This window comes from Myotis lucifugus, unplaced genomic scaffold, assembly GCF_000147115.1.
Source record: "Myotis lucifugus unplaced genomic scaffold, Myoluc2.0 scaffold_217, whole genome shotgun sequence".
Classification (NCBI taxonomy): domain Eukaryota; kingdom Metazoa; phylum Chordata; class Mammalia; order Chiroptera; family Vespertilionidae; genus Myotis; species Myotis lucifugus.
Genome location: NW_005871265.1, coordinates 403,038 through 417,827, shown reverse-complemented (window position 1 = coordinate 417,827; position 14,790 = coordinate 403,038). Strand labels below are relative to the sequence as shown.

Here is a 14,790-nt window from a genome sequence, read left to right as displayed (position 1 = left end):
GGCTGCCCTGAGCCTGGGCCTTGAACAGGAAATAGAAAATTAAAGAGTTCAAAGACAGTATGGGGGAGGGAGCAGGAAGGTGGCAGAAGCATTCCTGTTGGAGCTTTCAGAAGCGCAGCATTTCAAGGAAGAAGGTGCCCGTGTAAGGAAAGTCTCCCAGCGCCTGCCATCAGCACGTGCCCTCAGTGCTCCTGGGCGTCAGCAGGCCCCTTATCTGCTTGGAAGCGATTTTCCCTCAAGTCTGTTTTTGCACCATTCATTCCTGTCTCTCGAAACAACAGAAACCAAAGCCAGTGGCTCTGAAACCCACAGTGCAGCTCGGGGTGGCAGCTGCCTCCCGGCCCCGTCTGGCCAAACCAGCTTTTTAAAAAAAAATCCAACTCAGATCCATATTGAACTTTTCTTTGCAAATCTGTCCTTTCCCCGGACGGATGTAGCCATTATGACTGGTGCCTTCATTTGCTTACACGTTCTTACTTGGTCTCCCAGACATCTGCTAGTTCCTTCAGGTCAGGAGCCACGTTCCAATGGTCTCAATCTGAGATACACATCCTTCTCTCTTCCCCCACCTCCTTTTCCCTAAAAAACAAACAAACAAACAAAACCCTCACCTCTCACAGTATGTTCTCAAACAGAATTGTTTTTTGTTGAATTGACTTGAGAGAGGCAGGGGGAGGGGGAAGAGGGAGGGAGGGAGGGAGGGAGGGAGGGAGGGAGAGAGAGAGAGAGAGAGAGAGAGAGAGAGAGAGAGAGAGAGAGAGAGAAATCAACGTGTGAGAGAAACATCAATGTGAGAGAGAAACATCAATTGGTTGTTTCCCATATGCGCCCCGACCAGGGATTGAACTGGGAACCTGGGTGTGTGCCCTGATCGGGAATCAAACCCATGACCCTTCGGTGCACGGGCTGATGCTCAGCCAGCTGAGCCACCCGGCGGGAAGAAAACATTTTCAACTCCTCCCAGACGAAGGACTGATCTCTCTAGTGAACAAAGCTCTCCGCAGTGAGGGGAATGATTTGAAAGGAGCTACGGATAGCAACCACGGAGGAAGATTTCCTCCGTTCACTAATGAGGAAGCAAGTAGCAGGTTCCAACTGGTTCAACGGGGGGGTTCCAAGAACAGCACCTGGACAGAAAACAAGGATTCTGAAGTGAATTTACTAATTTATGTGAATCAGGTGTGTTCCTGGGACAAAAGTAATTAGTATTATCCGTTTTCTATAATTTAAGAACTGTAGAGTAGCTCAAAGACAATAAAAGGCAGAGAGAGCCTGGTCAGGTGAGCTGGGCAGGACAGCCACTAGTCCTTTTTTTTTTCTTTTTTTTTCCCATTTAAAACCTTTCACAACAGTTCCTGACAAGCTGAACTATCCAGTAGTTGAAGGGACATCAACAGTTCGCAGAAAGAGAAATACAAATGGCTTTCTAAAATACTGTTAAAATACCCGATCCTACTTATCCTATATAATATACGCATAGTATGCAAATTGTCCCCTCAACCAGGAGTTGTCTGGGAGTCTGACCAGGGTAGGGGTGGGGGGTGGGGGTGGGGGTGGGGGGGGAGGAAGGGAGGCCCCAGCCAGCAGGCAGCTGAGAGAAGGGAGGGAGTACCCAGCCAGCAGCCGCTAGGAACCCTACCAGTGCACAAATTTCATGCGCTGGGTCTCTAGTAATAACAGAAATGCAAATTAAAGCCAACACTTTCTGTTGGTGAGGTGTTGCTGTTGAAAGTGAAAAGTGGCAGTGAAACCCCCTATAGCAGTGGTTCTCAACCTTCCTAATGCCGCGACCCTTTAATACAGTTCCTCATGTTGTGGTGACCCCCAATTTCATTGTTACAAATTGAACATAATTAAAGCATAGTGATTAATCACAAAAACAATATGTAATTATGTGTTTTCTGATGGTCTTAGGCGACCCCTGTGAAAGGGTCATTCGACCCCCAAAGGGGTCGCAACCCACAGGTTGAGAACCGCTGCCCTGAAACATCTGTCCAAATCACAGCAGTCACCCCAACTCATCATCCCCCCAGCAGAAACCCACTCACTCCCTGACTCGTCAGCCCCCAGCCAGAAACCCACCCATGAGAAACACTTGCCCACGATGAAATGACTGACTTTTGTCAGGACAGAAGCTGGTTGCTGACAATAGTGAGACTCTGGGAAGGCTGTGTCCGAGGATGGGAGCGGACAGGTGCACCCAGAGGCGGGAGGCCGTGCTGCTATGAAAGCACGGAGAACCCAAGGTGAACTTTAAAGAACACAGGTAGAGAATGGCGTGGCCCGCGTACCTGCCTGTGGGGGAGAATGGAGGCAGGAGCAGGGGCTCAGCGCTGGCCTGCATTCCCGTGAAGAACCCAGACAGGACCGGCGAGAAAGTGGTGTGGGTGGTTACCTGCCGTGGGCTCTGGGGAACCGGACGGGCCAAGATTGGAACAGGACTTCACAGTGGACACGGCTTTATACAGCTTCCGCGTTTGGACCATGCGATTGGATTACCTACTCAAAACCTTTTTTTAAAAAAATGGTGATTTGGGTTTTCCCAGTAGGGCAGGCGGCTAACGGGGACGCTCCTTCCCCCCTGACTGAATCTGCCCTGACCCAGAGGTCCCGCTGCCTTCCCACCCCACGTGCCTGCCCACTTCCGGCTTCCAGCTTCCCCTCCTTAACCAAGAGGTTGTCCCCCACAACCTTGCACCCCGGGCACTTGCCTGTCCCCGGCTCAGTGCTGTAGACACAGAAGTCCTTAAGCTCCCTGAGACCCCTCCTTCCCTGAGCATCGGAGCTGCCAGGCCCTGGGTCGGGTTGGAGGCGTATTTACACAGTGGGGGCAGGGAGGAGCTGGCTGCAGAAAATTAGCCCCACAGGTCACCCTTGTACGTGATCAAACAAAGTATTTAACTCGGTAATACCTGAATATCGACTTGATATTTAAACAGACCACACACGAGGTTTGATTATTCAGGTTACAAAGGATCATAGCGTCTCTTTAAGTAGCTTTTCCTCCAGTGCTTCTCCACCCCCTCCTTCTCCAGGGCCCAGCGCGCACTTGCTCCTGCTCCGGTCTGTGAACCCGCCAGTGATGGCCTAGGTGGGGCCGACCTCATGTCGCACCTCATACACCCTCGCAGCTGGGAGCTGCTCTGGACGATGAGGACATTTGTCCTCAAGAATTCATGTTGCTTTACTCTTGTTCGAATCAGCCCCCCCCCTACTGCACCCCCATGCCCGGTACTTCAGGTCTGGCTCGGAACCCGTCTGAGCTACCTACCCCCCACAGGCCCGAGTCCTCAGCAGGAAAGCTGGTCTGATAACGGTCAGGGCGGGTTCACGGGTTCACCGGCCCCTGCACAGGGGTCTGAGGAAAAGCAGCCCAGACACGGGTCAGGGACTCACCGATGATCGCTCAGCAAGGTGACCGGGTGCATCGGCCCCTTTGTCTCGGCATCACACGCTCCTTCTGTCTCCAGCTGCACAGCTGCCTGGGCAGCCCGGCGAGGCCCAGGGCAGTCACCGGACCCGCCGCAGTGCTGTCCCCAGGGCGTCCTCCTGAGGATGAGCTGGGGCAGAGGTGCGGGGTCCGCCAACCTGGGTGGCCGTCTACCTTGCGGCTCTTCACATTCCTCCACCATGTCCTGTCCGGGGCACGTGACGGGCACGCATGGAGGCTACAAACTGTTCACTAACCACATCAGTCACTTCCAGTTCCTCCCGCTCTCTCCTTGTCAGCCCTGACCCTCTTGCTGGCATTTCCAGTTATTTGTCAAATGGCAGGGATAGCTGGGCCCCAGCATGAGTTACTAGAATCAGTACCTCTGGCAACAGGCCTGCGTGACTACTGGATGCACTGGCACCTTCTGGATTATGAACAGCAGCATGCTCATCCCATTCCCAGAAACTCCTATCATCTCTCCGTTCTCTCCTCCTCCTCGCAGGGGGGCTGCGAGCCCCTGGTGCCACTTACCCGTGAGGGGGTCCTCCATCCAGCAGGTGCTACTGAAGGCCTGCCCCGTGCCAGGTGCCCTGTAGGCGTGCTCACAGAAGCACACCCTGTCCTCCTGCAGGAAGGCTAACGGGTGAAGAGAGAGTTAATACACTTTAGTACAAGGCGAGGAGACGAAGCAAAATGAGGAGATGCCGGGAGGATGACTAAGACACTGAATGATAACCGACCAGCCAACCAAACGACTGCTGACTGTGTCCCAAGAACTCGGCACTGAGCTGGGGGTGCAGAGCATGCCATCACCAGAGAGCACTCTCACTCACACCCACCCCAGGGCGCGCACACACACATACATGCACACACACACACGTGCGCACAGGAAGGTCTGTGCAGGCCTCTCTTGGTCATCTTGTCTGTATTTGTCTGTATTCGACTCATCACTGTTTGGCCACCATCTGAGACACTGGGACCTTCCTGGTAATAGTCTGTGTAATTCAATGCAGCCGGCTGGTCGGCCAGCCCCCCACTTCCATACACCCAAAGCATCACCCCCAACTAGTACAGGATTGCCTGGAACAAAAGCTGTGGGTTGGGGGGCCAAGTGGATTTCTAATATGAGGGGTTAAGCCTGGTGATCTGTGTGCAGATTTGAGTTCTACTGATTTGTATGTGTATAAAACTTATCTTTTATAACCGTGAGACGGAAAGTCAGTTAACTGGCTACTGCTGTCCAAAAGACAAAGCCATAAGAATTCTCAGGTCTTGGGCAAAAGATAGGGCTTTTGCTTGTCAAATGAACAAAGATAATTTGGGTTGAACTAGCCAGCTAGCCCTTCCTCCTGACATGCACAGGGTCCCTGCAGTACAGCTGGCGGAAGTGTTTGCACACAGGACTCATGCTTGCTCTTTATCCCAGAAGTTAACCAATAATCTGTACACTTGCAGCAAAATGTGAACAAATATATTTAGATATATTTAAAAGAATTTAAAAAAACATTTCACAAAACATTTGTTGCCATAGGAATTCTTTTTAGCAATAAATGCCCACATCAAAATTTAAACATTGTTCAAAGTATGATTCTCTGTACTAAGAAGTAATGCAACACATTATGTAAACAGAGTCAGATACAGTTCCCATGTCCCGCAGGAGTCACTTCCTTCCTGGACGGAAGCTGTCCCGGGCAGTTTCCCAGGGGACCAATTAAGAAACTGCTATTTTCAGAGCAACAAAAATAAAAGCTTTTATTTGTTCATTTGAATATAAAACAGGCGTTATCACAGATGTACAAAGCTTACTGGTGGTTTAACATACGAGACGGTTGCCGTCCTTTGCACATAAAAATTGTGTTTGAAACCGTGATTGGCTGAGTACATGAACTTCTCTAACCAGTCATCACACTCTATGAAATAACGCTGCTAACATTCAACTGATAAAAGGGACGGTTTCCCGGGGCAAAGTGTCAAGCAGGGTTAGATATATATAATACACAAGCACCATGAGGAAGCCGCCCTGGTGGGTTAGGTCTGTGTTTCAATGTTCACTGTGCACCCTCCTTTGTGCAAGTTGATCACGCGGTTTTGTCTGACTTCGAAAGCACAAGGTCACAAGACAAACACCTGTCACATTCCCATGAGTGGTTTATCTACAGTGAATTGCTAATGCAGAACGACCCTTCGTTATTGCTGAAACGGTGGTGCCCAGTGTCTCCTTTCCTTTTTCCTGCACAACAGAGCTGCCACCCAAGCCCCCGCCCTCTGAACCTCAACTCTGACACGGGGGGGCGGGGGGGGGGTGACAGGATGTCGCTGACGTTTTCACATCCTCCCTCACCGCCGGGCCTGGAAGCTGATGTGGGCGGGCGAGGGTCGTGACACCTCACTTGCCCCTTCCGACCCCAGCTGGACCTCATGAGTTATCCTGCAGCTGTGTGTCCTGCTCAGTGTCTCTCCCAAAACCTTAAACCCCCTTCCTAACCAGGTGGGTGAGTGTAGGACATGTCTTGTTTCTGTGTGTGGTGAGTTCTCCCCATAGGAAGTGGAGACCGTAGGAATGTGTATCTGAAGCATGTGGAGAAATATTCACACGCAGCAATGAAGTCAAACAATATCGTAGAAGCCAAATGATTTGTGGTGATGGAAGGATGCATCCCACATGCAGACAAATTTAAAAAAATATGCCACTTAAATTTAAAAAAAAAAACAATTAGCCTTGGATCTCAGAAGTCAAACAAAACTGTCTTTTAGCAAAGGGCTGACTGCTGGCGCGTACAGCAAGGGCAGATAAAGACATCGCCTACGAGAAAATGAAAAGAGAATCTAAATTTTGCCCAGCAACAATCTTAGTCATGCACATCTAGCAACGAGAGCCACTGCAGGGCCATCCGGGGCCAGCGATCAAGTCAGTCACGCTAGGGTAGCTGACGCCTCCTCCTGGCTGGACAGACGGGCCGACTCAATGAGGAGTGTACAGATGAGCCTGGGAATGAGAAGACCTGGGAGGCAGCAGCGAGACGGGAATCAGAAACGTGGGATCCACAGGTGGCAGCATGAAGGCAGCTGTGCGGCTTTTGCTCCAGCCAGGGGCGCTGGGGGAGTCCGGGCAGCTTGGGCGGGGTCCCTGTGGGTTCTGCTCCCGCGGGCTGGGGAGCCCCGGAGAGCCGGCTGAAGTGACGCTCTGTGTGAATCGTCCCCCGAATGCCATTCTGAACACCCTGTCCACTCCCCACAGTGGCCATCTGAGGGGAATCAACGCAGCCGGGTGCCAATGACCGCAGAGTATCATTCCTGTTCATACCAAGGACCAAAAAAGGGTGACGCTAACAAAAATGATGAAAAACATTGTGCAACGAATTCCTGCAGCTCAGAGAACAGTGCTGTCGGCCGCCTGCCTCCCCGTGCGCGCCGGGCCGTGAGCGCACGCCGACCACACTGTCCGGTGTGGCTCTCGCAGCAGCAGAGGAAAGCCGGCACGGCTCGCCTCACAGCCCCTCGCCGGCTTTGAGATGGTTTCCAGTCATTTCACTTGCTGGTCTCTGGTTCTAGAAGAAATGCTTGGCCGGGGCTGCTGGCAGCCTGGCTGCTCCCATCAGCAGAGCGGAAGTGAGAGCAGCTCTCCTATCTACACACCGTGGAGGGGACACCATGCAAGTGGCAGGTTCTGCGTTTTAAACTTTAAAATCTCCTCTGCTCATTAGTGAATTTATATCTCATATATATATATTTGTTGTGATACTATCCACGCAAGATAATACAACACTTTTTTATATTAGCAAACATTACAAGACTTTAATATTCTTGAATGTTTTTTTTCTCTTTTATACTTCTAAAGAGATCAAAATAAATTAAACGTTTTGTACATAATTACATCTGAAGAAGTTAACTTATTTTATCTTTTTAGTTTAGTACAAAGATATCTGCAAGATAATTGCTGAAATACACCTTATTTATAATTTCCTCTCATTCTATGCTAACGCCAAAGGCCGTGTGTTAGCCTCTGTGTCTTCAGCACATTTCTGACAAAGAAAGCTGCTAAAATTTAATTGGAAGGTGCTATTTGGAAGGTTTCCTCGTACCTCAACGGACTGTCCTAAAAGGATGAGAGCTAGCAATGGCTTAAATTAGTAACAGGTCCATGTCATTAAGATCTCATGACACATTAAAACAGAGAAAACAATGCTTTGTCACACTACATAGATTGTTTAGAAGAACCCATCTGGAGGGCAGAATATTTTTTTAATTGCTATTTTGGCTTAACGAAATACCACATTTACGAAAAAAGCACTTATTATCCAATAACAAAAGAAAAAGAAGAAAAATGTTTCGAAATGGGCTTTTCCAACGAACTGAAGGCAAAAGGCGAGGTCCTTCTGAGCAAACCTCGGTGATAACTCACGTGTCCATTCCACCCACGCCAACCGGGCCGCCGCGGGCAGCCTTCTCCAAGCACCGCGAGACGGCTCCCTCCCGCGACGCCGCCCCGCTGCCGCTCGCTCAGCGACACTGAGGACGATGCGACCATCTCCAGAAACGCCTGCGGAGCTGGAGGCCAGGCTACATGTTGTAGGCCACGTAGATGGGGTCCAGCTGGTCGGCCAGAAACCCGTCGCGCAGGTGCATCCGCTGCTTCTCTCCCCGCGAGTTGATGGGGATGACGCCGATGTCCACCACGACCACCACGCCCACCACCAGGTAGTGCTCCTCCAGCACCACGTTGGTCACCAAGGGGACCAGGTCCAGGGCTTCTTGCTCCGAGCCATCAAGCTCAACCACCACCACCAGCAGGTTTGTCCAGGTGAACACAGCGCTGGAAGAGAGAGAGAGCCGTCACTGCACCGGGGGGTTTCATTTAACCTTCTCTCCTCAGGAAGTGCCGCTTGGTTCTCTGTGAACCTGCTTGAGCCCTTCCAGTCTGCGTGCGGCGTGCGGCCGCTCTGAGCTCATGGACTGTCTCATGCTCCTGTCATTAGCCTCTCCTGCCGGCCCATCCCCGTCATCTCTGTGCTTGGCAGCTCCTTCTCCCCCCGCCCCCCGCCCCCCCCCTCCACTGTGCTGAGGGGTGAGGGTGCAGCAGTGGCTCCTCCCTCCATCGGCACACTGTGGCCCTCAGGGCAGGGTCTGTGTCCTGCCCGTGGCCTCGGGCCACATTAACCTGGACAGTGACATGTGGCCGAGGCTGGACAGCCCTGGGTGTTTGGGCCGGTGCTGACCTGCCTCCGCCTGGCAGAGAGGAACATCCGAGGCCCTGAGCCAGCTGCACCCGGCTCAGGTCGAATACTTCAGGGGTCAACTGCCGATGTGGGGGCACAAGCACTGATCACAAGCACTGATCAGCATTCAGCAAGAGCCGACCCGTTTGGGGGTAATTCCTCTACAATGTCAGACTCACTCAGAGTGTTTCACCTGGGATCTTCCAGAGAGAGGTCACCCGGAGCAGTCAGTCTCCCGATCTGTGGGAGCCAAGTCTATGATTTGCACCTTAAGGCACATTAACCTCCTACGGTTGGGCTTTTACGAAGTGGTTACGAACCTTAAAAGTCACTGCCCTGTGCCCATGGTCTGCTAGGCCATTAACCTCGTACGGTTGGGCTTTTACAAAGTGGTTACGAACCTTAAAAGTCATTGCCCTGTGCCCATGGTCACGGGGACAGCACCAGGCCCAGGAGGGTCCCAGGGTGGGGGTGGGTGGGGGACAGCACCAGGCCCAGGAGGGTCCCAGGGTGGGGGTGCACGGGGACAGCACCAGGCTCCAGAGCCCTGCAGTGGGCAGCTGGTAACTGCTTTTTCATGCTGGACACACTGAAGGTGTTATCTCAGCTGTGAGGCAGGACGTAGCTGGGAAAACTTATTGTTTTATTAACTGTGAACGTATGTCTATTAGGAAAAAATGCGTGTTTTGTTTAGAATGACCAACGTACATGTGAAAATGAAAGGGAAACAGCACCACGCCGTCCTGGTTTGCACGGACAGTGCTACCCCTGGAAGGTGTGCTGGAGCCGGGCGCCCCATCTGATCTCCGTGACAAAACCCTGCTCTCACGGCCGAGGGAGCCCGCCGGTGCGGTGCTGATGCCACAGCGGCACCGTTACGTGTCACTTGGTGCCGTGTCATTATGGCATTTGGAACTGGTGACACGGCATCAGAATCGGCCAATGTCCATATTGAATGGAGGCGGGGGTCTGCCAGGAGGCTGGGGCTGGGGCTGTCACTGTCCCATCAGAGGTTCCTCGGGGCCCAGCGAGGAAGGGAGAGACTTGGTCGCCGGACACATAATGTGATGTGGGTGTCACGTCCTCCTCAGGCCAGGGGTGAACTGCAGAAGCAGCAGGACAGGGAGGCTGGGGGAGAGGACACGACAGGCGGCTGCCGGTGGTCCCCGGGGCCCGAGGCCACCAGCATGGAGCCTCATGTGAACCTGGCCGTCGCAGGTCATTCCCAGGGAATGTGTGAGACACCAGCTTGACCTGCCATGGTCTTAGCCCCGAACGGTAAAGGGTTACGACCCAAAGCTCAGACAGGACCCGTGGTTACCAACGCCGCACATTCCGTCCGCTGTGGGGCGCAGACGCCCGGGGCACTCACCACTCCGTGACGCTCTTGTGGGCCCGGATGACAGAGGTCTCGATGTCGATGGGGTGGTACCTCATGCCGCGCAGCTCCATGGCCTCATCCAGGGCTCCCACCACGTACAGGGCGTCGTGGCGCTCTGTGCAGGGAACCAAGTATGTGTGAGAGTCACCGAATGGCCGCTCAAGCCACTTACAAGGAAAGATTAAGACAACTCCTGAATGAGCAAGAGCTGCAAGGAAAAGGAGTGGCTGGGCTGGGGACAGCCGCCCTCTGCGGGGAGCGCTCTCAGCCCGCGGCCCTCAGGAGAGCACTGGGGCAGGCACGCTGCTTCTGCCTGGCCCTCGGGAAGGCGTTTCCCAGGCCGCTTCCACCCCGGGAGCCACACGTGGGATGGCTCCTCACGGTGCTGTGCCCGGGGACCTGCCGAGTACCCGGCACACCCAGCTCCCTCTGATGCCGTCTCAGGAGGTCTCAGTGCTATTACCCGGCACCTGGGTTTATGAGCATGTTCAGAACAAAGAGTTCCTCAGCTCTGTGATGGCACGTGTGTTCTCATGCGCCCTGCAGACCCGGGATAAGGGCTGATGTGACGCAGGTGGCCCCTCTTGCCTCACAAATGAGAGACACATCCTTCCCCTTCAGGGCAGGAAGGACAGCAGGGCGAATCTGAAGAAGTGATCCAGGTAGAAAACACCAGGGCAGACGTCTTTCCCGCTGTAGGTCCGATGCAATGGAGACACTGACTTGTGGCTCTGACCGTGACTGTGGGGGCGGGACCGGGCCTGCGCGCCTCCAGCGATGTCGGGGTCACCACCCACCTCAAAGCTCTGAGCTGCGCTCTTCCCAGAGAGCACCCTCAAGTAAAACCGTCTCTGGGCTTCTTAACTTCAAACGTGATGCCAACATGTTTTGGTACTTTTCCCCGAAACGTATGCCAGTTTGGCCGGGTGAACACAGCTCCCGGCTGTGTGAGGCAGGGGTGTCAGGAAGCCCCAGGCACCCCTAGAAACTCATGTTCCGGGTTTGGGAATTCCAAACCCCTGACAGGTCCTCCGTGTTTGGGGGGCCTGGCCCTTCACCCGCCCGCCTGGACGCTTACCTCCATTTGCGTCTGTGAGCTCAGTTCTCCGCAGGAACCCCAAGTAGCCTGTTCGTGCCCAGATGGTCTGGGTGTCTCCAAAACTTAGTCTTGAGCTGAAGTGGTCTGACTGGAGGGACTCGTCTCCATAAATAGTGAAGTAGCCGCTGGCGTTGTGGGCACTGTGGACCCAGATCTGTGAGGGGAGAACAGGCCTGGGTAAGTCAACCTGAGGACGTGTCCTTGGACGGCACAGGCAAGGCGACGCTGACCTCACTCTGGTTTCTGGGGAGACACAGAAGCTAGGCGTTTACTGACATAGAGGCCCCGCGGCAAGCTTGCAGCTCTGCGAGCCTCACCATCCGCCCATCCAGACTCCCATCAAAGCAGGTTGATGGAGGGTTTTTTAAATAAATACAACCAGTGAGCAGAGTTGTACCAGTTTCCTCATGCATATTCAAATATAATGACTGTTTCCAAAAAGCAACCTGGAGAAATATTAAAAAGCATTATGATTTATCTCCCCCCTTGCATCCGTTTTGCATACTGTTGGAAATATACTGCAGGAAACAACACAGAACAAAACAAACTCTAAGAGGGAAAAACTCTAACTTCAGAAAACAGGAAACAAAAACACCAGAGTGTGTGCCATTCGGGAAAACGGGAAAGGATGTGCTGACTCACAGTGAAGACCAGGCGGGTTGCCTGGAGCTATGAAAACCACTGGGGGAAACCCTTACGTCACTGAAGTTCCTCGAAGCTCACACACTGTGTGCTACGAGGTCTGTACCATGTCCCGAATCGGAGTAGTCAGGGGTACTCTGGACCTAGCTGCTCTGTTATCTTATTTACAATGAAAACCCGTCAAGTTCCCGGGAGTCAGAAGCTCTGCCCTGTGCACACGGTACCCCAGCTCCCAACAGGTCCCGCACAGCAGGCCTGCGAGCGACTGTTGTCTGCCGAGCAGAGAAGGAAAATAGCCGTCTTATGTGGGGAATGGAAACTGTGCTCCGCTTCTAACAAGGTTTCCTCCCTAGACACGTCGCACTAGGACAGTCAGACTGCCCTCCGTGGGTTCTCCCTGGCACGGGAGCGCAGTGCCTGGGGGTCCTCTCCAGGTACCGAGACAACAGCCTCTACAACCCAATCTTATTTCAACGAATGGAGTAAAAGGTGTAGAACTGTCATCTCAGTTCTAATCTTTGCATGATTCTGGGGTTCGAGTGAGGGCCGCAAAGCAGCCCAGGAAGAGGAGCTAGGGGAGGGAGCCGTGGCTGGGACCCGCCCATGATCATTTGTTTGCTCATCTGCAACGTGTAAATGTCGCTGTGTCCTCCAGGCACAGCGCTGATCGTGGAGTTTCTAATAAGGCATCGGCTACAGCACAGGCTAGGGCGCGCCGGGGACACGCAGGTGGCACTGCAGCGGGGACGTCTGCTGTGCAGGAGGGAGCTGACCGAGTGGGGAGCAGGCTCGCCTCGCAGCGGGAACCCCGGAAGGGAGTGCGTCTGTGTGACACAGGAGGCCCTTTCCTGATGCCCCAACGTCCTCCCTGGAGGAAGCTGGCTACGCAGTCGAAGAAGCAGAGTGTCACGCAGACACCCAGGTGGGAAGAAACCGCTGTCCCCCTCCCGCTTGCAGGCACCTGTGGATGCTGCTACGCCCCGAGGCTGTAGAGGATGCCCGCTGCATGCCTCCCTATCGACTCCCTGGCGAAGGGGGCCCGTGGACAACAAGCGCAAGAGCTGAGAAATGAGGAAACACAGCCCACAGAGTTTTCTCTTCTAAATTCTTTGAAGAGAAACGAGCCCACTTCCTCAGGGAAGTCCCACTTTGTAGTCCTGAACCGTCATGGACTCCTTTAAGCAATAAAGCTCATCTCACGTTATTTCCCAGCCGGTCAGTGGTGACTTCCCCAATGGGACCAGGTGGGCACTGTGGTCAGGGGCGTGGGAGTGCTGTGTCCCGGGGGACAGGCCGCAGGTAGCAGAAGGGTAAATCTGGTCCTCGAGCCTCTGTCTCCCAGAGGAAGCCAGTACTCACCTCCCCCAGGTGTGAGTCTCCCAGCGGTCCTTTTGTTTCTGGGTTGGCGATTATGATCCGAACGCCCGGAAGTATCTATGTGGGAAGAAGAACAGCCCTGTCAGTAAACAGGCAGGTCCTACACTGCAACCAACCCTGATCTTGCCTTCATTCCATATGCCTGCTTTCCTTTTTAAAATAATCTGGAAAGTGGTATGGCTTTCAATAAAAACTAGGTACCACGGCATTAGGTAATTACAGCATAATAGTGGCATTTCATTGTAATTGTTACTGCAACGTTAGAGCCTGTGTCAAAGTGATCTTAAGATCTTAAAAACAGAAACATGATAAAGAATATAAGTTAACACAGCCCGATGCTTGCAAATCTGGAGGATGAGAACGTGCTTCTACAGATGTAACCTCACAGGGTGATCTGATCACAAACCCCTAACTGGGCAGGTCTTGATGGGTCGTTACTATATGTTCTTTAGTAAAAGGTTTGCCTTTGCCTTGAGCAAGCCCTGTCCACTGTTCTTGTGCATCGAGGTTAACACACCTTTGAAATAAGTGTAACCACCCCCACGAGAGCACATCATCTTAAGAGTTACCCTGCAATCCAATCCCCACCTTGCTGTCTCTCACTCCTTAGTTCTCTCCTGCGTTCCAAATGGTTACAAGACGCTGCGAGCTGCCATTCTCTGGAGCATGAGATTTCGCTCTCCAGAAACTGTCATCTGTTTTAGCTCAAATAATCTCTTACAGAAATTCTCAAGTTTGGATGCTTCTTACGTGGACACCAAATAGGAAGTTTTCAATTATTTTTTTCAAATATATTTAGTATTACACTTCACATCATGGCACGTGAGCATGAAGGGCAACACTTGCAGTAGACACTGCATTAAGGAACCCAGGGATAAGGTTGTCAGGAATGTGGCAGGCACCACTGAAGGGCTTAGTGGAAAGCCACCCCTTGGTGGCCAGCTGTGAGGGAGGGTGTGTCACTGCCTGTGCAGGCGGGTGCAGTGTGACGAGAACACCTGTAGGGCTCCCATCTCTGCTCCACATGCCTCCAGGTTCCTCCTGCAGGCAAACACCTTATTTCAAAACATCGATATTAAGCATTTCCTTCTTCATAGAAGTTCAGCTTAGAAATGTTTTGAATTCCACCGAAACCACAAAAGTGAGGAAGCAAAAGCTGATTCTGCAAATTTAGAACGCAGTGTGCCTCGGTTCAGCTACTTAGCATCATGTGACTGAAAGCAGGCAGCTCTGTGGTAAAAGCTCTCGGAACAGCTGTCCTGCACCTGAAGTCGCTACTGTGACATGCGGCTCAGTTCTCTTATGGTCCACCAGGCTGCGTGGGTGGGTTGCGGGGGGGGGGAGGGAGAACTGCTTCCTGTGGTTAGAAACGACTTATAAAAAGTACAGAAGCAAAATAAGACTCTTTTAGAATTAAGTGGAGAAGAGATCTGACAATTGCAGCCAAAAAGAGAGAAAAAAAGTCTCCATTTAGCTTTAAGTATGTTTCTTGTTCTTTATTTCTATAAGAAACATAACCACGGTGGCAGGAACTACTAGATGTCTCCTGATAACTATTCTTTTGTCTACGTCCATATAACCAGTACCCCAATTGTTAGCCAGGCCCAGAGATATGCAGAACCAGGACAGTGCTCCCAGCCTT

At 52.5% G+C, this 14,790-nt stretch overlaps 1 protein-coding gene across 1 annotated transcript in view; it reads right to left on the bottom strand.

The window, feature by feature from the left end:
* Window positions 1–5,158: 5,158 nt before the first annotated feature.
* Window positions 5,159–14,790, bottom strand: part of DIP2C (disco interacting protein 2 homolog C) — a 173,695-nt gene continuing 164,063 nt past the window's right edge. Inside the window, exons 35-38 of the mRNA XM_023761777.1 lie at window positions 13,131–13,205; window positions 11,109–11,283; window positions 10,022–10,145; window positions 5,159–8,246 (exon numbers count right to left, since the gene is read on the bottom strand). Coding sequence (XP_023617545.1) covers window positions 7,994–8,246; window positions 10,022–10,145; window positions 11,109–11,283; window positions 13,131–13,205 — 627 coding nt within the window. The 3' untranslated portion in view covers window positions 5,159–7,993. The remainder of the gene's footprint in view (window positions 8,247–10,021; window positions 10,146–11,108; window positions 11,284–13,130; window positions 13,206–14,790) is intronic.